General features: G+C 42.2%; 1 protein-coding gene across 3 annotated transcripts; it reads left to right on the top strand.

Annotated features, from left to right (window-relative positions):
* Positions 1-1,612: 1,612 nt before the first annotated feature.
* PATZ1 (POZ/BTB and AT hook containing zinc finger 1) lies at positions 1,613-19,413 on the top strand. 3 transcript variants are annotated; one of them, XM_086474301.1, is made up of 6 exons: positions 1,613-2,904; positions 5,331-5,394; positions 8,721-8,792; positions 11,162-11,333; positions 16,972-17,109; positions 18,995-19,413. In XM_086474301.1, exons 1-6 carry the CDS (start codon positions 1,613-1,615, stop codon positions 19,411-19,413), a joined length of 2,157 nt encoding a protein of 718 aa, XP_086330427.1. The 3 variants fall into 3 exon arrangements, with proteins under 3 accessions (XP_086330427.1, XP_009957032.2, XP_086330428.1); XM_009958730.2 differs by lacking the exon at positions 8,721-8,792; XM_086474302.1 differs by lacking the exons at positions 8,721-8,792; positions 16,972-17,109.
* Positions 19,414-27,894: the final 8,481 nt, after the last annotated feature.

The raw sequence follows: 27,894 nt of genomic DNA, 5'->3' as shown, positions 1-27,894 counted from the left end.
TCTGAGACAGAAAGCAATATCCAGCTGAAAGCGAGTAATGATGATGATGTGGAAATAGAAGCTCCTCGTACCGAGACCTTGAGCACGCAGGGGAAGATTCAGCACTAGGACAGTCCAAGCAAGCCCCGCCAGGGACTTAGAGCGGTGCGTTTCGGAGTGTTGAACCGAGGGCCTGGGGCGCTCCCCGCAGGGGAGCGGGAGCCTTGCGGCGCTGGAGGTGGGGGTGCTGCGTGCGGTGGGAGCCCCGGGCAGCACGAGGCTCAGCGGGGCGGCAGAGTTTCCCCAACATGGAGGCTGTGCAACTGCCCGTGCCTCCCGCAGCCCCCGGCCCGCGCGTACCCTTTCTCCCAACCGCTCCCGAGGGGAGGGCTTTTTTTTTTTTTTTTTGCACTGGAAGAATTCCCGCTGTACCCCTTCCCTCCCCCACAATGCCGGCGCCTCGCTCTGTTAGTCGGGCTGAGAGTTGATCCTAGTAGGGGGGGGTGGGGTGGGGGTGAGAAATGCAATGAAAGACCGGGGGGAGGCCGGTCTGCTCTGCAGCCCCTGGCCCCTCTGGGATCGGCGCTGCTCAGGCGGAGGCGAGGAGGTGGGGGCCGCTCTGCGCTCCTGCAGCTCCGGGAGGGTTTGCATTGGACGGTTTGCGCCTGGGGAGGGGGGGAGGTTGCCTGCAGCCCCCCCACCCCCCCCGCCGGCCCCTCCTCCTCTCTCCGGCGGGAGGGGGGCGTGGGGGGCGAGCTGCAGCCCGGATATTTGGGGGAGGGGGCGAGCGCAGCCCCCCCGCCCCCGTGTGCCGCGGGCGGGGGCCTCGCTGCCGGCTCGGCATTGGAGGATCGGTGCTGGGGAAGGGGGAGACTGCAGCCCCCAGCCCCCGCGGGCGGGCGGGGTGGGGGCCGGCCTGCTGGCTCTGGCTGCTCTTGCATTGGCGGATGCGGGGAGGGAGGGGGGCAGGAAGCGGGGGGGCAGGGGGAGCCCGAGTGGCTGGAGGGGGGGTCTCTATGAATAGGGTGGGGGTCTTCTCGGCCAAAGAAGAGAGGAAAGTTTGCGGCGCCGGTGGTGCGGGTGCAGCGCAGCGGGCGGGGCCCGGACCGGAGCCGGCGGCGGCGGCGCTTGGTCGGGGAGCAGCAGCCGGGGGGCCCCCGCTGGATTTTTGTAGGGGGGGTGGTATCGCCCCCTCCTTCTCCTCCCCCCAGGGGTGAAAGTGCAAGAGGAAGTGCAGCCGCTGCCATCTTTCCTCCGCTCCAAACACACAGGGACGGACGGAGCCGGCAGCCCGGAGCCGCAGCCGCCGGAGCCCCCTCCCTCCCGGCTCGCTGCAGCCGCGCCGCGCACGCCCCTTCCCGCGGCGGCCTCCGCGGCCGCAGCGCCTCGTGGCGGCCGGGCCCGGGCGGAGCTCGCGCGCCGGCGGCCGCGGCGGCCCCGCGCGGCGCGCGCCCCTCCGCCGCCCGAGCCTTTTGTCTCTCCCCCCCTGCAATCCCCTCGCGCTGTGCAGGGAGCGCAGCGCGCGCCGCCGCCGTCGGCCCGGACAGGGGCGGGGAAGGAGGAGGCGGCGCGCGCCGCCGGGCGGCCTGAGAGCGCGCGCCCCCTGCGGGCGCCAGCGGGGCGGCGCAGCCCCATGGAGCGGGTGAGCGAGGCCGCCGCCTGCGGCCCCTCGTCGGGCTGCTACACGTACCAGGTGAGCCGGCACAGCGCCGACATGCTGCACAGCCTCAACCAGCAGCGCAAGAACGGCGGCCGCTTCTGCGACGTGCTCCTGCGCGTGGGCGACGAGAGCTTCCCGGCGCACCGGGCGGTGCTGGCCGCTTGCAGCGAGTACTTCGAGTCGGTGTTCAGCGCGCAGCTGGGCGACGGGGCAGGTGGCGGCGGCGGCGGCGCGGAGGGGGGCGCGGCGGAGGCGGCGGCGGCCGGCGGGGCCGCGGCGGCGGCGGCCGGCGGGGCCCCCGGGGGCGGGCGGGAGCTGGAGATGCACACCATCAGCTCCAAGGTGTTCGGAGACATCCTGGACTTCGCCTACACGTCGCGCATCGTGGTGCGGCTGGAGAGCTTCCCGGAGCTCATGACGGCCGCCAAGTTCCTGCTGATGCGCTCGGTGATCGACATCTGCCAGGAGGTCATCAAGCAGTCCAATGTGCAGATCCTCGTGCCCCCCGCGCGCCCCGACATTATGCTCTTCCGTCCGGGGGCTGCCGACCTCGGCTTCCCTCTTGACATGACCAACGGTGCTGCTTTGGCACCCAATGGCAACGGCATCGCTGGCATGCCCGAAGACGAGGCCGCGCGGGCTGCGCTCACGGCTGCGCAGTCCTCCCTCCCTGTGCTGCAGGGTGTGGACCGCCTGCCCATGGTGGCAGGACCTCTGTCCCCACCGCTGCTGGCCTCGCCCTTCCAGAACGTTGCTGCTAGTGCCCCAACTTTAAGCACCAAGAGGGGCAGAGGGCGTCCCCGTAAAGCCAATCTCTTGGACTCCATGATGTTCGGTACCCCAGGGGGCCTGCGAGAGGCTGGTATCCTGCCTTGTGGTCTCTGTGGGAAAGTATTTACGGATGCTAATCGTCTCCGTCAGCATGAGGCTCAGCACGGGGTGACAAGCTTGCAGCTGGGCTACATAGACATCCCACCCCCAAGACTGGGCGAAAATGGCGTCCCTGGTCAGGATGACCCCGATGCACCCCGAAAAAGAAGCAGGACGAGGAAACAGGTGGCGTGTGAGATCTGTGGCAAGATTTTCCGGGACGTGTACCACCTGAATCGGCACAAGCTGTCACACTCTGGCGAGAAGCCTTACTCTTGTCCAGTGTGTGGCTTACGGTTCAAGCGGAAAGACAGGATGTCCTATCATGTTCGATCCCACGATGGGTCTGTGGGAAAGCCCTACATCTGCCAGAGCTGTGGAAAAGGCTTTTCCAGGTAAGAGAGCACTTACAAGGACCATAGATGCAAACGGAGACCTAGGAAGTTGTCTTTCCTATCCCTTGGGAAACGAGAACAATTTGTGCTTAGGATAGTTTGGCTCTTCCCCTTTAAAATGTCTTGAGACATGAGACTGCCATCATTTCCACTGGGACGCTATTCTACAGTCTCTCGAAAGGGTTTTAAAGTAATTAAGACGTAGAACTGGGAGTCAGCTGGCTTCTGGGTAACGTTTCCAGCTTTGTCCCAGGCTTGGTGTATGCGTGTCCTTGGGCGAATCAGTTAGTCTCTCCCTCAGATGACTCTTGTGTGAAATGGGTATTGAAATAATTACCTACCTCACACAAGTGTCTTGAGACTACTGATTTGTAGGCAGTTTGAAGGTGCTGTTGAAGTGCAAAATATTAATACATCTCAAGATTATTATTTTTCTCGTATCCATTTTAAATTTTCTTTTTCTTAACTTCCCTTCGTTTCTCTTAGTTCGTAATGTTTTTTATCACCCAAATGTGAAGGAAGAGGTGAGATTACAAAGGCTGCAGCATCAAGTATCTTTTAATACATGATCTTTGTGTCCTTTGGGTTTACATCCTTCTGAAGGGGATCCTGTTTCTGCCCTGCAACATACGTAAGATCTGTGCATTTAATGTTGCTGCTTTTTTGTTGTCACTGTTTGTGGGAGTTAATTTAATAAGTAGTTTGATACACGTAGTCGTGTTAGTGGTATCTTATAGTCTGAGTTAATGAATTTGAAACTTTTTTGGAAGTTCGATGCTCACTTTGAGACTAGAAGTAGTGGGGGGAGGGGGATGCCTACGCTCTCTGTTACTTCTGTAGCAGCAGTCGGTTTTCTACAGCAGTTGATTTGATCTAACAGGAGGGAAGGAATTCAGATACGAAAACAAATCAAAAAGTTACTAGGGCTAGAATTGTCCCAGCTATATAAATGTAGGAATCGTGTCCCCACTAGCTCTCTTTTTGTTAGAGGGACTTTTTGTTATTGACATAAATTAAGAAAATGAAGAGTTGGTTTTTTTTTTTTAAACTGGCAGTAATTAGGGATGCATCTTCATAAGGACTGCAGATTTAGTGATGGAAAGTCATAACATGAAAATTTCACCTGTAGCTGGAAGTGAAAGTATTTTTTTATATAGTGCTACCTGGGGATCATCTGCCAACTTTTATTATTCACACTTAAAGATTTCTGCTGTTGCTGTATGAAAGGTTTTTGTCAACAAGGGAAAGTAGAGGATACATGGTGAGTTCTCCTTTGTCCCAGTAAGTCAATGTGAACAGGCAGGAATGCTGTTATAAAAGTAAACACCAAAAATGTTTACACATCTTTGTGACATCAAAGTATGAACACAAAGTAGAGACTCTTTCTTTAAGTTTCCGTATTCAGTCGTAGGAGCAGCCAAAGGAAGCTGGAAGCGTGATGTCTAACCTTAGTGCCTTTTCCTTCATTCAGTAGCGCAGCACGTGAGGTTGCTAGGCTGGAGGTACGTGGAAGGACCCCCAACCAGTCTTTCCGGTTACACCGCTCCAGCCCACTGGCTGGAGCATCGGGTTGAACAGCCTGACTGCAAAGTTGGGTCTATTTTCTGTCTGCAGTGCCTGAATTCCACCCCGCGCCCGCTCATTGGCGCAGCTGCAAAGTGGGGGGAGGAGAGGGTGGAGAACTTGTTTCCGAGCAGTTTTGGCCTCATACAATGAAAAGCTTTCTTCCCGCTAGGAGAAACTCCCACCAGGAAAATCTGCAGCTACTCAGTCCTCTCTTCTTCAAAGTAGGCTTTACTGATTGTGAAGAATGTTCTGACTTTTTTTCAGTAATAATTTGCTCTTCCATTGCACCTTCTAGTTGGGACCTTCAGAGCACTTTATTTGTATTAATGCAGTCTCCCCACCAAGTTGTGAGTGAGGACAGTGTTTTTTCATCTTGCTGATGGAAAATGTGTCACAGCAACAGAGTTTAGAGTCAGTCTTTTCGCACAGAGGTGCTTAAAGTTGGCTTCTTACATCTGTGTTTGGGACATAAACCCAGAGGGTCTGATTTTCAAATATTCAGCAACTGTAAAGCAAAGTGCCCTGATTGTCAAGATCTAAATAGGATTTTGGAAGGGGACATGCAGGCTTGAAGACTGTAGCTTGTATTTCCTGTTTTCTCTGATCATTCAGTCATAATTTCTTCCCGAGAAAATGTTGCCTTTTTAGCAAGTTGGAGAGGGTGCTTGTCAAGGTAGAGTCCCAGTTGTTGGTGATCAGGCTCTTGGAAAGCTAAATATCACTACGTTTGTAATAGATCCACCACTGGGATCTTTTGCTGTTCAGTTTTGTTTTGGTTGTTTTTTTTTTTTTTTTGGTTAAAATGGTAAGTTTATTTTTAGTATTTGTTTTAAGTGTGCTTATGTGTATTTTCTTTTAAGGCCAGACCACTTGAATGGACACATCAAACAGGTGCATACCTCAGAGAGACCTCACAAGTGTCAGGTAGGAGCTGAGGGGGTTTAGACTGATGTATGGGTAATCTTCAGCATTGTATTTGTGTGTGCAGTTACGAAGTATCAGTAAAAATACCATGTGTGTATGAGTTGGGATAAATGTTTGTCAATAACAGTGTTCAGCAGTGACAGCTGCTTTACATCCCTCCCGTCCCCCAGCCCCTCATGTCATCTGCAGCTTTGGCCCTCCTGCCTCCCTGCCCTTCTACCAGATGTTCTTCCCTACTGCTCTGTCCCAGTCTCACCCTGGATCTCTTACTCAGCCACCTTGTCCCTGGGCTTAGAGGCGATGTCACCAATGATTCCCTCCACCCCCAACCCCCCTTTTTTTTTTTAATTGCAGTTATCATCAGGAGGCTCCAATGCTGACTTTTTTTTTTTAGAATAATTTCAAATAAAATTGGTAAATTATCATAACTTGACAAGATACTGTTTTATTTTTTTATCACATACCTTCAGAACATTGCACTGAGCAAAATTGGAAGCTTTTTTTTTTATCCCAGGGAGAATATAAATAACAGCATCACAGTATTCTTTGTAATACAACGTCATAATGGTGTATATAGTTTTTTACAGTTTATAAATTACTCGTTAGGGTTTGAAAGATCAAATAAACATATTTTGTAACTCATTTGTAGAGGGAGATAAAAGGTGCCTGGAAGTATTCATTAAAACAAAAGTTGAGAATCAGCTTCCACTGTCATCCACTGCCTTCACATAGTTGTTGGGCAAACTTCTAAAACATTTGTTGGGCTAACAGTCTCTGTGCTTGGTCTCTGAAGAAACATTTATTTAATTATTTGTTTAAGGAAAGTTGGAGCAAGGTAACTTTAATTTTCTTTGAAGTCAGTGAAGGTTAGAGGATTTTTTTTCTTCTAAAATTTTTAACCACATCTTATGAACCTAGTCAATCCTACGTGACTACTGCCTCCTGATCTGTGTTTTTTTCCCATCTCTGGACACACCTTTCCTATGTTTATTCCAAATTGTGAGAATTTTGAGACTGTTTTGCTACTTTAGTAATCCAGTGAACAGTTTATAGAGCCATGTAAAGGTTTCTGTTGACCTCCATGTGATCTGTGGAAGCCCAGCACCTTTGAACATCAGGCCATAGAGCCTTCACATTGATTTAACTCCACATCCTATATAAAGCCTTAGATTGGTTTAAGATTCTTAATTTAGGGCTTATAGATTTATATAAATTGGAAAATTCCACTCATAAAAGGACTTCACAATTTGGGGATAGCAAGGGGTCTGGGTGGATGAACTGAAGATGACTACAAATTTTTTCCATAAGCATGTGTTTGTGTGCAAGTACAAAAATGGATGTTTAGGTCCCAACATAAACAGAAACTCATCAGTCTTTTGCCAATTGACATCAAGACTACTGAACAAACACAGTTTATTAGTAACATTGGTAGACATGAATTATCCTTTGCCAGCTGATGCCTCATTATTTTTTTATAGTTTTCTGGTTGATTTAAGAATATTAAATGTGAACTCTGTAAGTGTGAATCCGAGGATACACTGGGAGCTAGAAAGTAAAGAAATACGGAAGCTAAGACTGTACAACCAAGCTCAACTCTGTCTCCTTGCACACATGTATTTTATGATAGCAATATCCAAGAACAGTCTTTCCCATTGTGTCATGTCTTAAAGTGCCATAATACTGTATGCACTGTTCATTTCAGTTAAAAGGTACAGGCTATAGGTTACAAGCATCAGGACAGAGCTGAGGTTGTCATTCAGGCTTGGTTTGTTCTTGATCTTTGATTGCTTAACCCTGAAAAGTTATTTTTTCATGAATCTTAAGGTGTAGAAAAATGGTTGAAGAGCTGTTGTGTGTCTTTGCAAAAAATAATTCATAATATCCTGTCAGGTTTAGAAAGTCTTCTTAAATATGCACAGGTCTGATATGCACAGTACAAACCACGGAAGGGATGCTATCGTGCTGAAAATTTGTTTCAAATCTGAAAGCTGATGCATAAATTGATAAAGTTCTCCGTGTGATTATCTCGTAACCAGTAACACTTCTGTGCCAGGATGTGTATCTAAACACAGAATCTGGCGTCTAAGGAGGAAACCAGCTTAATATTGGCATGTTGTTTCCCCATTTTCCATTCTCTTTTTCCATTGATTTTGTTTGGCAAATTAGCTCCCCAGGAGAGTAGCCTGCACAGCATTGAGCATCCCTTTTGAATCTGTTAAGTTCCTGTTGGAAATTCCTGTTATTGTTATGTTTTGTTTATGTTTACTGCAAAAAAGAAGTATTCTGTCAGTAAACAGAAAAGCTTTCAGAATCCTCTATCATAATGGCATTCTTGGAAGTTGTGCTTTGTTATGATTTCAGCAAAATCCACTGGCCATTTAACTGAGCCCTCATGTACCTTTGCAAACCAGTGGGTATCTAATGTTTTGTTGGTGTGGCATCATGGTACGTTTTGAACTACCAAAAGAAAAACGTGAAGGTGTCAACCCAACTTCAGAATAAATAAAATGAAGCTATGAGAAGCAGGACAACTGTAAGCTAAACATCACTGTAACAGCTATAGTTTTCAGTGCTCAGCATGTAATCCTGCACTCATCCTGCTAAAATAATGGCTGATCTTCACAGATCTTTGAAAACTATCCTAAGTTCTGTAGGATAGCAGCTGTAGCACCTGGTGCCAGACAAAGACCTGTTTCCAGCCTTTTCATTACTGTTAAAATAGACTCAGAATAGGGAAGGCCTCCACAGAGCCAAGTAAGCAGCTGAGAAATTGGATCCAAAAAGTTGCTTTGATGTCCAGACAAGACACCAAATGGCACTCTGGATCTTTTCCGTGGGCTGTGGCACTGGTTTTGGGGGTTTGGGGCTTTTTTTGGTTGACTTTTTTTTTTTTTTTTTTTCAATCTGACAGTTGAGTTCTGGATGTAGGAGGAGGGGTAAGTCAGTTTTCTGGCCATAATGAATAGCTCAGTTTGCTGACTTGTCATGGGTGAACCTGGGTTGTTGCCTTTTGAGCATGAATGGTATGAAAGTTAGGCTGCAGTTTGGGAGGAAATGGTGATCTGAAAATCTGTGGATGCAAAAGAACAAGGGGAGAAAACAGAAGTTTGCTCCTTCTCAGAGGCAAGAGACAGGTTGTTCTTACGGCAATTTCAATAAAAAAGAGAAGAATGCAGGTTAAATTAAAGCACAACTTTTGACAAAGAAAAAGATCTATTTACTTAAGTAACCTAAAATTGGCATCCCAAGCCCAGTGCTTTTCCCATTGATTTCAATGCAGAATGAGTTTCTTCCTGTCCTAATTTCTCTTACTTCCTGCCTATTAGCAGGAAAATGGCAGCCACCATGGAATAAGCTCAGAGACATCCACATCCATAGAAAAGTTGAAACTTCAAGAGGTATTTCTTAAACAATGTTTTTTAAACTTTATATATATTCTTTTTAATCTATTTATATACCTGTGCAATGTTTAATAGGAAAGCACTGAAGAGTTTTCTTCTGTGATTAACAATTAATGATAAATACTTAGCACTCATTTAGCACTTCACATCTTTTGTAAAATAAAACTTTTTTTTTTTTGCTCTATACCTTTTATAAATATTAACTATTTGAATATTAACTTTGGGTTTTTCTTTAAACCTAGTCCTGTCTCCCATTGTTATGATTCAGCTAAACTGGTTCTTGCTTTCTCCACTCGACTTAATTTTTTTTTTTTTTTAAGCTTCTTTGCAGATATATTTACTATATAGCTTACCCAAAGGTGAACTTTGCACAACTCAGCAGCAAGAGTGAGAAATCAAACACAGAAATGATAATATTGCCTTTCCCTAAGCTTTCAACTTGATAAATTCAATACGGGACAGATACGGTTTTACTTCTGGCATCCCTGTATCTATGTGATTTGTCTCTGGTCTGCTTCAACTGGTTCACTCCCAAAGCTCTTGTATGGGTGCTTACTGTGGCTCAGTATTTTTAGACTTACTGATGATGAATCTCTAGGCTGTCATCCTTGATGATTTGTTACGTATCTTTAGTTGATATCCAACAGATTGATTAGTATCACTGCTGGAATCCTGCCTTAAATGAGTGTTTACCTCTAAGAACATTTTAGTAAGTGAAAGCTGCACCTGTTTTGCTCAGCGCTGTGTACTGAGATTTCAAACAAAGAGAAATCTTTCATGTTCAAGAATTTGCCTCTTAATCTTCAGTAGTAATTTATAAATCTGTCTGGTGAGCTTAGTTAAATTGTGTGTATTGCAGAAATCCAGATAATTTTACTGTTGTCTTTTTAAGTTCATTAAGTCCTGATCCTCTGAGGTGCTAAGTCTTGTCCTTGCTGCAGAGTAGCCTCAGCTCTATGGGAGTTTATCATACTTCAGCATCTCACAGGATCGAGTGAGTGTAAAGCCTGTTGAAACTGATAGGTACTTTTCAGCTGCCTTCAATGTTGTTTGGATTAAGCTCTTAATTAACTAAATTATATAAAATTATATGGGTTATCCTCTTCTGTATGATCCCTTTCACTTATTTGAAGTTATACTTTTGAAATTTTACTAGGATTGTCAATTTTAACAAGTCTATCTCTAGTGAAACAGTTGTTTAATTACATACCAATACTTGAAAAGACAGAATATATCCAGTTCCCAAGTCACTTAATAGCCTCATATTATCTCTTAGGGGGTTCTGGTATATATGTTTAAACTGTGTTATTTTGTGTAAAGGTGGTATAATCGAAACACTGTACACTCTTGAATGTCACTGTTGCCCACTTGGTCTGGTCATTCTAACGTGTGTTTGCTTTTGTTTTTCCTCTCTCACTTGTGAGCAATGCTTTCAGACTGTAACTTTAATAACTTGTACAGTGTATTGCTGGTGATTTATTTTCTATCGCATGTTAGAGATTAGAGCAAGCCCTTCAGAACTGGCAGGCTGTTGTAATGGGCTGTGTGCATAGTGTGCACGCCTGCCGATTGCTGTGAGTGTAAAAGGGAGGGAGCCTTCGCTCATCATATGGGTCATGTCTGGGAGGTGGGCAAGTAGAATCTATATTATCTTGTGCCAAATCAAGCTCGCTTCATGGTAGTAAGTGGAATATGATACCTTGAACAGGGGTAAGTTATAAACAGATTACAGTGTCATGCAGTTATTTTGATACCTGCTCAGTTCTGAGGCTTCACTTCTACAATTGGTCTGCACTGCTACTGTGGATACCAGGATGGCTCTTTGACTGTCTTTTGTCATATTCTCATCCCAGCCAATTCTCTGATGCTTTGTTTGTATGTCTTCATACTCCAAAGGGATTCTGTGTACTGAAGTTAGATTGATCAGATCAAAGAGTAAAATTTAGGAAGATGACAGCGAGGACATTTTGAGTGGTCTAAAGTGATTGTAATGGCTCAATGAAATGGCAGAACTTACTGTAAATGGAGTGAAGTGGTTTGTGCTATTCCTGTTGTTAAATACTACTTAAAGCTTTAGTATCTTCATCCTCAGGAGCTTTACAAAGCTATCTTGATTTAAGTTTTACTGTCTGTAGTGTTAGAGCTGTTTTCTTGCTTTCTTAATTCTTTCATGTAGTTACATCACATCTTGTGCAGTGTGTTGGTGATCTGAATTTTTTTATTGTGGGAAAATGGCTTGTGCATCATGTCATTTGTGTGTTTGCACAGGATCTAAGGTATTTACTCTAAAGAATACTAAATATAGTCAACAATATCAGTGCTTTTAGCAGAGTTGATGAGTCACATGGTTCTCATTATACCTGCAGACTTGTAATGCTTCCTTTGCCACTCGTGACCGACTGCGCTCACACCTAGCATGTCATGAAGACAAGGTTCCATGCCAGGTGTGTGGGAAGTACTTGCGAGCAGCATATATGGCAGATCACTTGAAGAAACATAGTGAAGGACCAAGCAATTTCTGCACTATCTGTAACCGAGGTAATGAAGAAACTGTTTTTTTATTTCAGTGGGACGGGACAACACTTGAGGGAAGCTGTAAGGCTGTGTGACTGTCTGCAACAGGAGGAGGTTATACCGTATATAAGTACATATTCTTTGTTTTTCTTATTGAATACTTAACCTTGAAAGTGATGTGGCTAGAGGTCTGGCCTTTTTACATGGCTGATAGTTCCTGAAGAAACTCAGTTTAAATCTGAAGAAAATTGTTTCTGGACAGTTTTAAGAATTTTATTTGCTCAATAGCCAGATCCCTATACAATAACCATGATATGTTGCCTTGCTGCTATTCACCATACACCTTTTTAAATTGACAATTACACACTATACTTAAAAAAAAATCTATGTTATGCTATCAATCTTGCTTAACCTCCTGGTGCAGCAGAAGGGTCAAACTGCTTCTCCCTCTTAACCCAAGAAATTGCTTTGTATTAACGTGTATTTCTAAAAAAAATTTGTAGAAACGTGCTTTACCATTTTTTATACAAATACAGCTTTTCATAGAACCATAGAATATCTCGAGTTGGAAGGGATCTATAAAGATCATTGAGTCCAGCTTCCTGCTCCTCACAGGACTGCCTAAAACTAAACTAAACTCTATCACTTAAGAGCTTTTGAAGCTTTTCCATCTGTTTGTGGTACTCTTCAGTTGGAGAGAGTTGTAAATTTAGGCTTTGTGGGATGTAAGGCAAGCTGGAAGAATTTTGACTTATTGATGTCTTTTTTTGAATGATTAATATACGACTTCAAAATATGTTGTTGGCTCACACAGGCGTACATACCTAGTAAGTGTAGGAAGAGGTTTCTGCTGTGTTTTGGGATCTTGTTTTTTCTTTTTTTTTATGATGTGCGTTCCCTTTTCTAATTTAAGCGAGGTGAACTCTTTTGAGAGAACAAAGCTGTATTTAATGTGAGGACTCTACAGGGAGCTTTTGGATGACTAGGAGTTGATGAGTAATGAGAGCCATTAAATTGTGAGGGAGGCGTTTCTAGTAGTTGAACAGTCTGTTAGGTCCTGAAAGAGGTGTTAACAGTTTGGAAAAGGCATCTGGGTTGAAAATCTTCAGATTCTGAAGCTCCAGGTAGATGGTACGAAATGAAGCTTGGCCTCCTTTTCAGATGAAGGCCTATCTTCTGTAAAACTGCTTAAGCTTATCCTGATTCTTTTTGTGGTAACAACATGGAAGACGCAGTCCAAGATGCAGGTGCTATCCTGCTCTCCTTCAGTTGAACATGGTGCCAAACGGAAACTCGTATGGATTAGGAGGAATTGTCTTGTTTCCAAGATCTGTAAGCTTGAGTTTCAACTTAACTACCACTGGATGTCACTGCAGCTCTTTCGAAATTCATCCAGCATGACAAAGGCAGATCTGGCATTCAAACAATGAAATGACTTAATGGTTTATTCACATTTTACACGTTTAAATGTACAGTGGAAATTTAAATAAAATACATTTCTTTGTAGAAGGATAGGGAACCTGTCGTACGGCAAACTTTAAGCAACTACTTTCTCCTCAGTTTGTGTATTTCATGTGTGTTGTCAGAATTTAGGCTGCTGTGAATTTCAGTTTACATCAGCACTTAGAAAAGATAATTAACCTGGTGAATTGTTGTTAAATATCTACCCAGTGTTAAAATTCATAGGAAAGGGAAGTTACAGACTGGATTTGTCAAACAACTGTGTTATGAACTCATTGTTGAAGGCTGTGAATTTTTAATTATAAATTTATGATCCATGGCAGCAGAATTTTTAATCCAAAGTGTTCTAGAATCAAATTGTAATGTTCATTGTTTAAATTAGATATCTTTGAAAACTGTAGAGCCTGGCAAGATGAAGTATAGTGGAAAATTTCTGGATTAGAAACATCTGTTTGATAGGCATTGGTGCAGAAGCTATGCACCGTCCCCCCGACTGTTGTGCTGTGGCTCTGGTGGTTGTGTGCAATGGGCTTTTGTTTTGTTCTTCCCTCAGCTAATGTGCTGTTTAATTGGAACTTAGCTAGTTCTGGATATAGGAATTGTCAAGCTCTGGTAATTGTAAAGCAAGAATGCTCGAACTGTTTATAGAGAAAATTTTGGATGTTGGCCCACAAAAAAAAAAAAAAAAAAGTGGATGAAAAGGTGACTCTTACTTAGTTGAACATATCCTAGTGTTAGACAGAGCTTAGCATCCCTCAGTTTATGCCATCAGACTGAAGGCTTTTCTGTGGAACTTAAGCAAATGTCTCACGTTTAAGGAGTTTAGGAGATGGGGAACTCAGTACCTGACTGAAAGCAGTAGCCGCTGGTTTGCCATGTCATGTGTGGACCCATTTGCTGATTTTATTTATTTATTAATTTTACAAAATGGCAGTATAATGTCTGAAAATTACCACCCGTGATCTGATGTTTTTTCCAGGTTATTTTCTTACTTACGGTCTTCATGCTTAGAATAATTATGGAAGCAATTAAATCTTGTTAAATCAGGGAAGCTGTGGAATGAGCTTTTTTCTGGGTGGTTTTTTTTTTTTTAAGAATTCATCTAAAATGTGCTTATGAAAAGGAAGCCTCAATCCTCACTTTTTAAGACAAATTCTCTTTAATCAGTTTAAATAAAAAAAGCCCTGCTACTGCTTTGTTGTTACACAATCTTCTGTTACCATCCTTAGGAACTTTATTTGCTTGTGCAGACTTTTTCAGAGAATCTAAGAGATTAATGACTTTGGCAAGTCTGGAACGGGTACTTTGTAATAACATGTGCAACTCAGAAGATTCATTTTCTGTTTCAGACACATATGCATTGTTTGTTTCACAGAAATAAGTTAGGAGAAGGGTAAATATTCCAATCACAAGTTAGATGTTTTGGGGTTTTTTTTTTAATAATAAGATGAATTCTTGTATATTTCATGGTGGATACAGAGTTGATTAAAGCAAGACACATTCTCCGGATGTTCCAGCTAAATCCAAATTTTTGAAAAAGGAGCATCCTGCAAAAATTTCTATAGTCTGTCTCCTTATAGATGTTATCTTAAGAGATCAAGGGATAGGTCCCATTTACATAAAACAGATCATTTCCTCTCTATGCATATTTTTAATGTTGGTTCCTCTGGTATGAAGAAATAATCTGCTCTGCAAAGCTGAGATGTGTATGGGTAAAGCAATAAATACATTCCTTCTTTGAAAAATACTGCCACTTTATCCTCTGCATTATCCAGACTTTGTTTTTAAAGAGATTTTTAAAAGTAAAGGATTATTGTCTATGAATCCCCCATCTTCCTAGGACAGGCACTCATAATTAAGGTCTGGTGGAAAAAAAAAAAAAAAGGGCAGTGCTAAGTGCTTCAGAAAGAAATTAGGATAAAAACAAACACACAAAAATCTCACTTTCCTGTGAAGCAGTTGGCACTCTTACTGCTTTGATGGAAGTTGATGACTCACATGTTCATCTGCCAAGTGCATAAAGGGGAGCTAACACACTTTACAGGCAGTTCTCATTATACAAAACAATGTACTCTACAAATAGAATTGCAGAGTTCAGAAAACATATTGTGTAGCAGAGATTACAACTTTCTGTGTCAACTATATTATAGAAAAACACTGAATACCTGTATGCAGTCCTTTTTTAATGGTTGACAGTGAGATTTTAATGCATTGGTACATAAAGAGGCTCATCTCAGCATGCATGTATGTGGTTACTAGACACATGTATGAAATAAGGGAAGTACTTTGTAGCTGGAAGTATCGCCATTATATCTGTACATTGTGTCTTTCTCTCTATCAGTCAAACACTGGTTCTTTCCATGTCTACAGTGACTTTTTGGTATTTGGAAAACTACGTTCTCTTGTAGCCCAGTGAGATTTTCAGTACAGCATTTTGTGTCTGAGTGTAGGTCTTGCATTATTTCAGAGGATAATATCCTTGCATTAATTCCCTGGATGACTGAGCCTAGATGTTTCTGCTCCATTGTGTTTTGAGAGTCATATGTTCTTCATTTCTTCAATTGTGCTGTATCTGCTTTTATCTGCAACTCAGGGGTCTACATTAACGCTCTCTTGTTCATTCTCAGCAACCTGCCCTTTTTCCCCTTCAGCAGGTTGCTGCAGAGTTCTGTCTTGCTCTGCAGGTCCTGTATATATAATTCTTAATAACCCCTGAATACTCTTTGGTCCTGGCTTCTAAGAAGAGTCTGGGTAGAGGGATATTCTCTTGGGTGGGCACAGGGAATTCTAGCGTAAAGCCACAATCATTATTAAATTCAGCACCTGAAACTTAAGAGCTGCTGTCAGAAAACCCAGCCTAGAGAAGTATTGCCAGTATTGGTTTTGCATCCTTCCTAATATGTTGTTATATGTCATCAAATGTGAATGCAGTTATGTCACTATAAAAATGGCTTTACAGTAGTGTATCTGTGGATATTTAAAGTGAAGCATTGGTATGAAAGTTCTCTTGCAAGGGCTGTAAATGCTGTATTGGTTTAAAAAAAACTAGGTCTTGTGTTTTCTCTATCCAGCAAGGGAACCTGGAACTCTGTGTCTGTGATGGTGAAACTTGTGTGGTGTTCTCAGTTGTTAAAGGAAAATGTTTCGAACGTGAAAGTGCCATAATATTCTGTGCAAAATATAATAGAAAATCAAGATGGTTGTTGATAGGCTTACCCGTGTAGGAAGTCTTTAAAACTCTGTCCTCCTTGTGCCTCATATATGGTCCAAATGTACCAGTATTAGTTACAAATCTTATTAAAATTTGAATTTAAGAACATTCCAGAGTATATGTGAGAGAATTTACTGCATTAAAGGAAAAGGCCATGTTTGTGAGACTTCAAAAACAATTTTGAAAAGCACATGAACAAATGTAGAAAACTGTTTTGTTCAGAAACCAGTTGTTTGAAATACATGGTTTTAATTCAGTGGTTTGAGCTTACAGATCAGAGCTAAGAGAAATGTTGAAATTTCTTTTTAATTTTTATTTTTTTTAACTGCAGACAATATATGAGTTTCAGTATGTTTTTTAAAACTCAGGATGAGCTGAATAGAGGAAATGTTTTTCAAAAATTACTATAGGAAAAAATTGTATACCTTAAAAACTCAGTATTTTTATCATTCTGCCTTCTAGGAGTCATTATAAATGCTAGAAAAGTAAGGCAAAAGCACACTAAATACCAAAGAGGGGTGTTAATAAACAGCATTCCTTCAGATCTTAAGAGCATAAAATAAACTAATTGGTACTGTCTTCCAAAGTATTATCAGATGATGAAGGTGTTTTAATTAAAGTAAACAAAACAGCACAAAAATGGTGAAAGACATGGGTGCCTTTTTGTATCGTGTCCTTTCTGCCTTTTTTTCCAGAAAATTTCATGTCATCTGCTAGGTTTACTTACCTAGGATTTGTTCCTCAGGGAAGCTGTTCTTTCATCATGACTTCCAGAAAGCAAAGGAAGTCTCATGAAAGGCACGCATTGTATTCACTGCCTGATTATGTCTAGGAGTCCTACTTGAGCGTGGTGTAGGTAACGGGAAATCAAGCTAGTATAATGGCAACTTTGTAATAGGGAGTAGGAGCAAGAGAGAGCGTAAAAGAACAGGGAAGGCAGATGTGTGTCTTTGCTGGTGGCAGGATCTCATCTCCTTTTATCTTGTTTAGGTTTCTCCTCTGCCTCCTACTTAAAGGTCCATGTTAAAACCCACCACGGTGTTCCCCTTCCCCAGGTCTCCAGGCACCAGGAGTCCATCCCGAATGGGGGAGCAGCGTTCCACTGCGTCAGGACCTATGGCATCAAAGGCAAGAGACTCGCTGCTCTGCACCTTGCTGCTCTGTGCAGAGCTTTGTGTTGTGGGATGTTGGGCTGGGCATGAGAAAGGGGAGGGAGGAAGGACAGGGAAAATACTGGAGAGAAACTTAGGGAGTTGCAGAGAAATTACGTAGCATCACATAGTATGTAATATCTGTCCTTGGATAGCTGATTTAGCAAGTCTGGAAGGAGGTGGACACGTAAGGGTACGTGAATTTTTAGCAGCTTTGATTTGAGAGATTGAAAAAGCCATGTTAGTTCTTCTTGACCATCTTCCTAGGAGCAGCCAGTATTTGAATTTTGCCTGAGGGATGCAGATCCTTGACGGTTCCTTAGTCCCACTATGCGTGAATCTCGCGTCAGTCAAACCATCTTTCTGATTTCCAGTGAAAGAAGGGGGAGCCACAGAATGCAGCTCATAAAGATTCATGAGCGGTGAAAGCAATATTCGTCCTCAGGTTGATGAGGGGCGTGCAACTATCTGTAGTTAAACTTACACTTTCTAATGCTGTGGTCGGGGAGAAAAGGTAGAAAGTGATAATAGTACTGTTACTTCTTTGGTTCTTAACTTGCATTTAACTTCGGGGGGGGGGGGGGGGAATAGATACTGTTGTAAGAATAGCTAAATATTTAACTTCTGAATATGTAAAGCTGTGTGTTAATCTATGTAGAATAGCTTGCTTTTTGCTTGTCGGTTTGAGCTGTCAGTATTCCTGGTGAAGCTGAAACATCAGAAAATTCTTCAAAACTATCGTTGTCCCAAAAAGTTGTGTTTTTTTCTTGCCCGGGAGAACACAGCAGGCTGGGTTAAACAAAGTCTGTGCCAGCAGAAAGCTACAGTTGTGTAATTTTTCTCTGTTGAAGTCCTGATAGAGTTACTACAGAAGGCGTTTGGGTTTGGGTGGTGTGCTGACTTAACAAGAGATTTACTCCAGCTCAGTGGTGTATTGATTTCATGCATATCCTGTTTGGTTTGTAATGCCAAGTCCAGAGCAAATCTGTCTTTTGGGTTGTGCCAAGTGGCTCTTTGGTCTTTTAGAGTTAATAGAAGATACAGCTTATTTACATTCAGAGACTTGTTTAGGGAGTATGTCTGGGTTTCCCATGCTCATTCATATGCGCTCAGCAAAAAGTGTGGACAAACTTTCTTGGCATAATGCCAGAGGAGAATGGGGAACACTCCAACAAACCAAGGGCTTTGCCAGGATATGTATTCAAATGACTTAAAATAGTGTCCCTAACCTCTCTCCTGTCTCACGCTACAGTATTATAAGATGGAACAATTTTAGATTAGGAAGTTCACTTCTTAACAGTGTTGCACTTAACTTGCAAAAAGGAGTTCCTCGGGACTAAGTGGAATTGCACTTCTTAAATTGCAGGAGCTCACTGCTGTTTTGCTGAGTATATCCAGGTTTCTTCACATCTTACTGCAGCCTGTTACACTTTATTAGGTTTCTAGCTCTTCCCCAAAGTATCAACATATTTGATAAGTGTGGGAGTGAATTGTGTAGTTAAAAACTCATCATTAGGTCCATCCTTTCATAGTGCTTGAGGTGTAAACACTGTGAGACATCTTCAGGATTCAAAAAAGTATTATATAAACCAGAGACCCATTATGGTTGCATTCAGTTTCACAACAAATCCATAATAAAAACCTGGCTGTTGCTCTGACAGCAGCCCAGTGATTTGTAAAGAGGACCTGTGGTCAAGGGCTTTAGAATATGAGGGATTGTGATGTTAAGTGTGTATGTTTCTGTCGTGACAGGCATTAATGAAATCAGGTGGTAACCAATGTAACCTATCTTAACACATGTTAAATGCTTTTTTTTTGGGAGATAAGATTCTGAAAACTTCTCTCTTTTCTTTTTCCCATAGAAGGCCAGAAATGTTCACATTCGGACCCGATTGAGAGTTCTGATTCATACGGAGACCTCTCTGACACCAGTGACCTCAAGACTCCTGAGAAACAGAGCACCAATGGGTCCTTCTCGTGTGACATGGCAGTCAGCAAAAACAAAATGGAGACGGAAGCAGAGAAGAAGTACCCTTGCCCGGAATGTGGCAGCTTTTTCAGATCAAAGTCTTATCTGAACAAACACATACAGAAAGTTCACGTCAGGGCCCTTGGTGGTCCATTGGGGGACCTCGGTCCTGCTCTAGGATCCCCCTTTTCACCCCAACAGAACATGTCTCTCCTGGAGTCATTTGGGTTTCAGATCGTCCAGTCAGCATTTGCATCATCTCTAGTGGATCCAGAGGTCGACCAGCAACCAATGGGGCCAGAGGGGAAATGAGATCAGTTTGATCTTAACAAAGCAAAGCAGCAGTCTGGCTATAATGATAAGATGCTGTGAAAGAAAGAGGAAATAATGAAATTTGGTTCTATAGCTGAGAATTTTTTATTCATTTTAGCTTCCCTCTTTGTCTCATGCCCTACCCCACCTTTAAACCTTCACTGGGGAGAGGGAGAAAATGCTTCTTAGCTGATAAATTACAGAAGATGGTGACCTTGAATAGGAGACGTGATCTAAAACACCAAATGGAGCTTTAGAGGCTGCTACTGGTGTTTTGTCATGATCTTCCTAGAATAAACAAAATTTGCCAGCACTGATCTGAGAATTAGACAGTCCTAATGACCGAGGCACCTGGGGAGCTACAGCTACAGGGAGCTATGCTTTTGTTCTCTCTCTATTCCCCACCTTCCCTAACCTACCCCAGAAAAACAGTAAGTTTTAAAAAAAGACCCCTTATTGACCCATTATTGAATATAACATTAAGTAAAATGCCCTGTGGTACCTAGCAGGTTACAATGCAGTTGTCCTTTTTAAAACAGAAAAATTTAAAGAAGGTGAGAGAATTTGAACCCCTTCTGCCATTTGTGAGGCTGTGAGTGCTGCAGCAGGACTGAACTGCTGAGAAAAATCACCATTCAGAACAGGTTGTTTTTGTTACTTTTAACCATTAAATTTGCTGTCAGGTTTTTAATTCTCTATTATTATTATTTTAGGACCTGTTGTAGTGAATTGCTACTGAAAAGCCAGTCTAAGGCGATACACAGAGCACTCTTAAAGCAGCAGTCACATTAGGGTTAGTATTAATTTTTTTTTTTTTAGATGTACCATAATTGATATCTTGGCTAGTTGATTGTTTTAAGTCTATGAAAGAAATAGTTTTATGAAAAAAAAAAAAAAGAAAGAAAAAAAAAAAAAGGAAGGAAAAATACCATTGCAGTCTGGTTGACTGGTGCTCATTTTTTCATGTGGGGACCTAGGGTATAAACACAATCAGCTATCGGGTTAACACTATGTACCACTGATTTGTTTAGTGTGAATAAACCCAGGGGTTCACAGAGTGATTTTGGTTTAATTGGACTCTATTAAAGAAGTTAGTATGTTACTTTGCATCCCCTCGTTTTGTCTGGTTTTTGAGCAATTCAGCCACCTGTCCAAAAGGTGTGCAAATGAGAACCAGTAAATAAGACATTAATCTCACTCCACACTGTACTGTATTCTTGGTGAGCTGGGCTTTTTGGCTACAGTCACGCTCTCCTGATCTGCCTCTAGTCAGGTTTGCAAAGGCCAGTCTTAACTCCTTTCTTTTCCAAGGAAGAAGGGTTTCTGCTATAAGAGATGGGAATTGCAAACAGCATATCTCTGAAAAAGAATTGATTACAAAATGCAAAGAAGCTGGGCTCTAGGCTGTTGGAGGTGCCATTTAATCTGAAAATACCATTTGTGCAGAAATAATGTCCTTTCTTGACCCTCCCTTTCCTCCCATGTAACTTGTCAAGGTTTTATGTACCAGATCCAGGTATAAATGTTGTTTAACACAGGGTTAGGAGTTAGGAATACTCTGAGTTATAATTATGGTTCTGCTGTTGATGCTCAAGGTCACATAGGACAGCTCCCTGAATTTACTCCTTATTTCCCATCTGTGAAGAGTTTTCTCTACATCACAGTTGTGAGGGTTAATGAGCAAAGGTTTAAGCAGTGATTCAGTAAACCAAGTTGCTCTGTGTACTGGATGTTTCTAGAAAGGCCGCTGAAGAGCCCAAGTCCTACACCAAACTTGCATTCTATGAAACAATAGCTGTCTCCGTCATCAATACAGTGCTGGAATAGGATAGATGACCTCAGACAAGGACCTGCATCCTCTGCAGGAGATATGTCTGTGTTAAATGTGAACGTAGCCAAAAACTGCTGTTGTGCCACAACTTGCGCTGCCCAGGGGCTCCTAATCCAAACCCTGCATCTTATGCATAACTGAATTAAGACATATTCCTAGGGGGGGTTAATGTTAGAATTATAGAGCCTTTTGTAAGTATATGGATTTTGGAATAATATTCTAAATTCTACAGACTTAGAAGCCCCAGCTTCTCTCTTGTAAGAAGCTACTTTTCTGTACTTGCTCTCGAGTATTATAAACCAAGGATGAATAATCAATGGCTTTCTCTTTATAGCACCAGCACTTTCTAAATTGAGAGCATGTTGCAGTGGACTTGATGATTTGCTATTAATCTGTGTTGAGAGACTGAAGGACATGTTCTTCTCCATTCATCTTCCCCCAGAATCCCTGGAATAGGTATGAGTCTCGTTTAATAGGGGGGAAAAAAAACAAAACAAACAAACAAACAAACAAAAAAAAAACAACCCACAAAAAACCCCAAACGAACAACCCAAAACCCAACCCACCTTCAAACTAAAGCTTCATTGCTATTGCTGTATTGGTAAGCTTAGCTGACAAGTAGAAACAGGACATTTTGGAAAGGTAACAAAACATTTTAAAATACCTTACAAATCTAGACCATGCTGAGACAACCTTGTAAGCTGCCAAGCAAGTCAAGATTGAGCCGGCATTCCAGTCAGCATAGCAATTGATTGGGATTAGCAAATGCAACTGCAGTCACTCTGATTTACTAGTAGCTCATATTTAAGCCACCAGGAAAATGTCTATGGAATTGAAGCTGTATTCTGAAAGATAAGAAGTTTGTGTCCCTGATGTTCCTATATGCACTCAAAGAGGGTGCACTAGTCATAAACTTCAACTCCAAAAGCCAAGTCCAGAATATAGGATATTTTCATCCTACATTTAGCTCCACTGACGTTAGTGTTAGTGGTGGGTTCAATTTTGGCCATGTGTATCAGAAGTGAATTTTGAACACTACAGAATGTGACCTGATGAAACAAATCAAAAGCCTTGAACTAAAAAGGAAGCCTTCTAAAACACTAACTGTGCATTTTGCTTGTCAAAGAAAATGCTTACTAAGTTGCCATGAGTCTATTGAATGAAAGCTACTTACTTCTCAGTCTAGTGGACAGGGAAACAATTAGGCAGGAAGTTAAAAATCCTGAAATAACAGTTCTAGATCATCCTAATGTAAATGGGAGAGATTTGCACAAACACAAGAGACTGGTGCAGACTAGTGCCAGCAGTAGGTTGGGCAGATCTTTAGCCATGGTGTGTTTTCAGAGCTTTTTGCTTCTTTGAGGGCGTATTGTTCCATTCTGGATAGTAATTTAATCTACATGCAAATTCTTTATATTCTGAACTTCAGGAAAGGCCTGCTTCTTATAGAATAGAAGACAGATCCAAACAGAAAACTCAGCCTCCTAAGTTCAGAGTTCAAAGCGAAGTACTTAACGTGCCCTGAGCTGCAACCTCACTTGTTTCTATTATATTTTTAATTGGCGTATCAGTGTATAGATGATAGTTCTCATTTTGGGCCAGCCCTCCTTTCCTTGTCATCCTCTTTGATGGTACTGCAATCCAGTGCAAACACTGCCAACAGCCAGTGCACTTTTCTGCCAAGAAGGGAACTTCAGTTCATACAAATTTAATCAGAGTTGTAGTATTTCTTTGTATTATACGAGTCCCCAAACCCCTCACTGAGGCTCAGGTGCTTGTGTATTAGGTATGATTAAAACATCTTCAACCATTTATAATCTAAACATTAAAGACAGACAAGAAAGGAATAGATGCTTATAGGTGAATGAGTGAAAGATTAAGGACTGAAAACTGCTTGCATGCATGCTTAAGTGTTGTGTTGAATGTAGGGGCACAGATTTATCATCAGGCTTCTGTTGTTGCCTGAATTTATCTTTATGTACTGTTAATCCACAACAACTGCAAGGTAAAGCAATTTAATGTGAGTTTATTCCATACTGAGTTAAATTAAGTGTCATTACCTTGCATTCATCATGTGTTAGATGCGTGTGATCGGACTTACTAGTGTGGCTCACCTGATGCATGGTAATGTGGTGCATGTGAGCTCTCAATCTTAAGTGGTTTGCCCATGATGACATGGGAAATTGATAGCAGAACCAGAAATTGAACACAGATTTTTCCTTCTCTCAATCCAGTGCCTTAACTGTAGTAGGGCAAAGTATTATATGTTGGGGGGGATGATTGTTTTGTTTGTTCTTAAAGCCTAGAACTATAAGATGGTGTGGAGTTGGTCTTCCTACCAATCTTTTGAATAATTGCAAATGCCCAGTCACAATTTTAGACCTGTTTGAGTGCCAGTGACTTAGGGAATATTTGTTATTTCCCACTTATTCCCTGAAATTATTGTTCCTCCTTGAACTGCTGTCAGCAGTAAGGAATGACTTGAATAGAAGAGCTGTGTAACTGAATGTCTATCTAACTCAACTAATTGAATTGATAGTATGAAAGCTAACCTAGATTTTGTAGGCTCTGTTGTAACTTTAGTGTCTTGTTTTTTCACTAAATCTTTGTTCCTAGAAATCAGTATCTGAACTTATGTCTTGAGTCTGGAGTGGGGTACCACTTTCAGCTTTAATTTTTTTTAAGGTGCTTGCTTGAGGAAGTAGATGCCAAAGTAAACTTCAAAGGAACTCCAGACTTCAGTGTTGGAAGAATGAATGGAGAGCAAGAGCTCTCTCTGGGTTTCATGAGGGATAAATGGGCAAAGTGAAAAACAGCTACCAAAATTTCTAAGTAATGAAACAGAAAAGGCTTTTCTTTATCGCCCACAAAAATAATCAGATATTTTCAATTGTTCAATGTGGCAGAAACTCTGAGAGCAAGTGCCAAACAAAATCTTGGAAAATGTTGGCTTTTTCAGCATCATGAATATACCTAAGCAGCATTATGGATATTTTAACGTAAATTAAGCCAGCATTGTACCACTCACTTTTTGCCTGGGCCCAGTACCTGAGTTTTAAATTAATAGAACATAAGCTCACAGTGAATGTCTGAGTTTATGCTCTTAGTTCCACCCCGAGAGACAAAACAAATGAGCAAAGAGGGAAAAAAACCCTAGGAAACTTAAAAGGGAAAACAGATTCTGGAAGATTCCCATGTCTCCTGAGAGAGTCCTGGTTTCTATCCTGAACATCCTTTTCAAAACAAGATCCTTCAGCTGTTGCGAATGAGCCTTTGGGAACAGATTTGGCTTTCAGCCCAATCTGTTGCTCCCTGTCCCTGTGAGAAGGCAGTGTGATCTGGAGCACTGAGCCTGGGACCCGGAGGGAGACGGTGCTCCTGGGCTGCAGCCTGAGGCCACGCTTAACTGCTGCAGAGTCAGCAGCAGCAACATCAGCATCGTGTCTTCCTGCCTGCTCCCTTGACACCTTCACCCTCCGCACATTCCTATGCCAGTGTAGTACCTTACTCAGATATGTACAGCTCTGGAAATAACTGTGTTAGCTCTAAAACAAACCAGCGAACTATTTGGCTAGAGAGAAAATCAAAAACCACCAAAGACTTATGTGACATAACTGCAGAGTGGTGCGGAGCAGGAGCAGGAACCCTGGCTGTAAGGGGTTGTGGTGATGGCTGGAATGGTTCAGGCATGTTAGCGCAAAACCACAGTTGTTTGCTCTGTGGTAGCAGATAATGACTGCCTGTTTGTAGAGAATTAACCTTGTGTCATCTCTAGCCTCTTCCTGTGTTTTGTTCCCATCTATAAAATGAGATGATGATCACCCTTGGTTAAGAATGTTTTAAGATTTGATTGACGTGCCAAATTGTGCTGCTGAATTCTGCTACAAACGTTTGGCCTCCCTAACTTCAGGCATAATGCAAAGTTAAACAAACATTTGGCCATATTTTTCCTGAAAGGTTAAATATTTAAACTAATTTAAAGACTACCTGGCACTATTGATCTGCTCTCAGGGTTTATGTGAATTAAGCTTTTCCTGGGCAGCCTCTCTACTTGTACTGCAATTTTGCAGACCTGGAAATGCTCTGAGCCGAGATGCTAAAGGAAGGAGGTAACTGGTGTCTCACTGATGTTCCAGTGACTCCCTCCCAGCTCCTGGGTTCCATGTAGACCATGGGGTCACTTCATATAGCCACTGGCAGCCATAAATGCTCTTGAGCTTCCTGCAGTCACATAGTGAGCTTGGGTAAGTGCTTTTATAATAAATCAATCTCATGCTTGCTAATAGCTTTTTGGCTGCTGTGTCTACAAACTGGTGCCTTCTCCAGGCAATTTTTACATGCCCTCTGCAAAGTTGTCAGACCAACTGCTGGCTCTTAAAGAATCAACCAAGCCTTGCTCTTGAGCTCAGAATTTCTCTTCAGTACTGTTGTAATCTGAAAGTTTGCTGCAATTAGTGCGAATACACAGTGTAAGAGAGAAAATAAAAGGCTGTTCTCAGATGTCCTGTAGAGTGAACAACTGAAACACGAGTGTGGGATGAGCCAGAAAAACTGGCGCTTTTCCCTGGCTGTGCGCCATATGGAAGAGACAGTGCCTTGGAAGGGAAGGAGCAGAAAAGTTTGCCATTGGCTCTGATGAATCCCAATCCTGCTTCTACTGAGGTTGTGGGGAGTCCTCCCATTGTCTTCAGTGTGAGCAAGAAAGGATCTTAGGTGAGGATGGATGACTCTTTCCCTACTTGAATGAAGTCTCTTGCCAATTTATGGGCCTGCTTCTATTGAAACCGAGCCTGTTTTAGCCTTTTTGGGTTCTTAGGGACCTGTTTGTATAAAGCAACTTACCTACCTATCTTTTTTTTTTTTTCTATTGTGTGTATTTTTTGTATGTTCTGTTGGAAGGTGAAGCCTCTGTAGAAGGGGATACAAAAACTGATTTTTAAATAGTAATAAACCAAAAGAGAATTAAACTCTGCAGGCTGCATGCATTCATTTCCTGGAGATGGAGAGTAGAGACCATGAGTGCAGCGAGACAGCCTGTATTTCTCATATCTCAAAATCTTCTTGTCAGAGCCTTTGCCCATCTCTACAGCTCTATATGAAAACCTATAGCATGGTGAACAGGTTGGCCTTATTTGACAAGAAAATCCTTTCTCCGACGCTGTGCGATGACATTTCTTACATTCTTTTAGCATAAGTGGATGGAGTAACAAGTATCTACGTGAAATTCAGTATTGTCCTCATTGAATACCTGGAAGACAATGAAAATAAAAATGAGACAGGATATATAAATATATTTTTGCTTCTGGCCTGTCTGAGATGCTAGGTCAAATGCACTGTGTTCTAACTTAACACCATTATATTCGAAAGAAAGAGGTGAAGTATGAGGGGAAACTTTACTAAGCCTTTGTTCCTTTCTGGTCTCTTTGCCTCCTTGTGGTGTTAGCAGTTTGAGCCCTAACTTTCTAAAAGAAGGGCAAACTGAAGACCAAACTAACAACAGACGTTTGCCCTATTCTGTAAACATACTTAAGGAACAGATTTTTGGGTTTGTAAATAGGTGTAAAAAAGGTCCACGTGCATGTAAGGCTATCTCTGCATGCCTGTGGCATGCGTGCAACCCAAAGATAAGAGGTTTGCCTTTCTACACAGGAAAAAAAGGGCAGCTTCCCAAAATAAATAACTCCTCCCACAGCCTTCAGGCAAACACCTGTGGAGAGAGAGGTCTTTCACAGTACCTATGTGCCAGTGGTTTTATCTGCTTTCAGGTCAGCTAAGAAAATAAAATCCCAAGTGAGCGTGTTCTGCATTGTAAATGTCTGTGAATCCTGCTTTTATGAGGAAACACTAGTAACTCCACTGAAAGCTTTGGTCCCTGCTTCTCTGCTCACATGTTGAATTTCAAAGAGATCCATTACAACATGGGTCTCTGTTCTGCTCTTAGGTTGGTGACTCCAATCCTAGTCCCAAAACCTTAGATAGATAAGAAAACACGTTTGGGGATTTTTTTACTGCCTTTCTGTTGGCATTGGGTAATGAGTCGTTGTGCTATTTAGACGTTGTGTATTTCCCACAAGAACTGGAAGTTTTGCATATTTAAGTGCAAGTCTATAACCTCATGCTTTCCGCAATGGAATCTAACTTTTATAATATTCCCTGATTATTGAACTTTAAACAGCAGAGTTTTGGGCTATCACTTCTGTTTGACTGTGAAATCAGCCTCCATTGTGAGCGAAAGATTGGTAGAAGGCTAATTAATAATCCCATCCAATCCACTGGAAGTTAGTTTGAACAGCTATCAGAACAGAAATCTTTATTCCCTTTGACTCAAATCTCCAGATGTTTTGGTGCTGCCTTTTTCATGTTTCTTATGTGCAGGTAAACCATTATTTTTAGATCAGCATTTTCTAACAAGAATGGATGTTGGTTTATCTGACTGCTTAGCTTTGCTAGTTACTGCTGTGCACAAAAGTGAACCGAGGAACAAGAAAGCTACAAAGATAATTTTTTACCTTAAAAGAACAAGCAACACAACACATTCTGCTATTTTTCTTCCTGCATTAATGCTTATTTGTACTTTTCATCTAAGTCAGCACTACACATGTAGAACTTGAGAACCTTCCATGCATATCCCTCTTCGTGATTCCTTCCCC

Source organism: Leptosomus discolor, chromosome 16, assembly GCF_034619465.1.
Source record: "Leptosomus discolor isolate bLepDis1 chromosome 16, bLepDis1.hap2, whole genome shotgun sequence".
Lineage (NCBI taxonomy): Eukaryota > Metazoa > Chordata > Aves > Leptosomiformes > Leptosomidae > Leptosomus > Leptosomus discolor.
The sequence above is the reverse complement of the archived record's forward strand: the minus strand, read 5'-3'. Positions and strand labels throughout refer to the sequence as shown.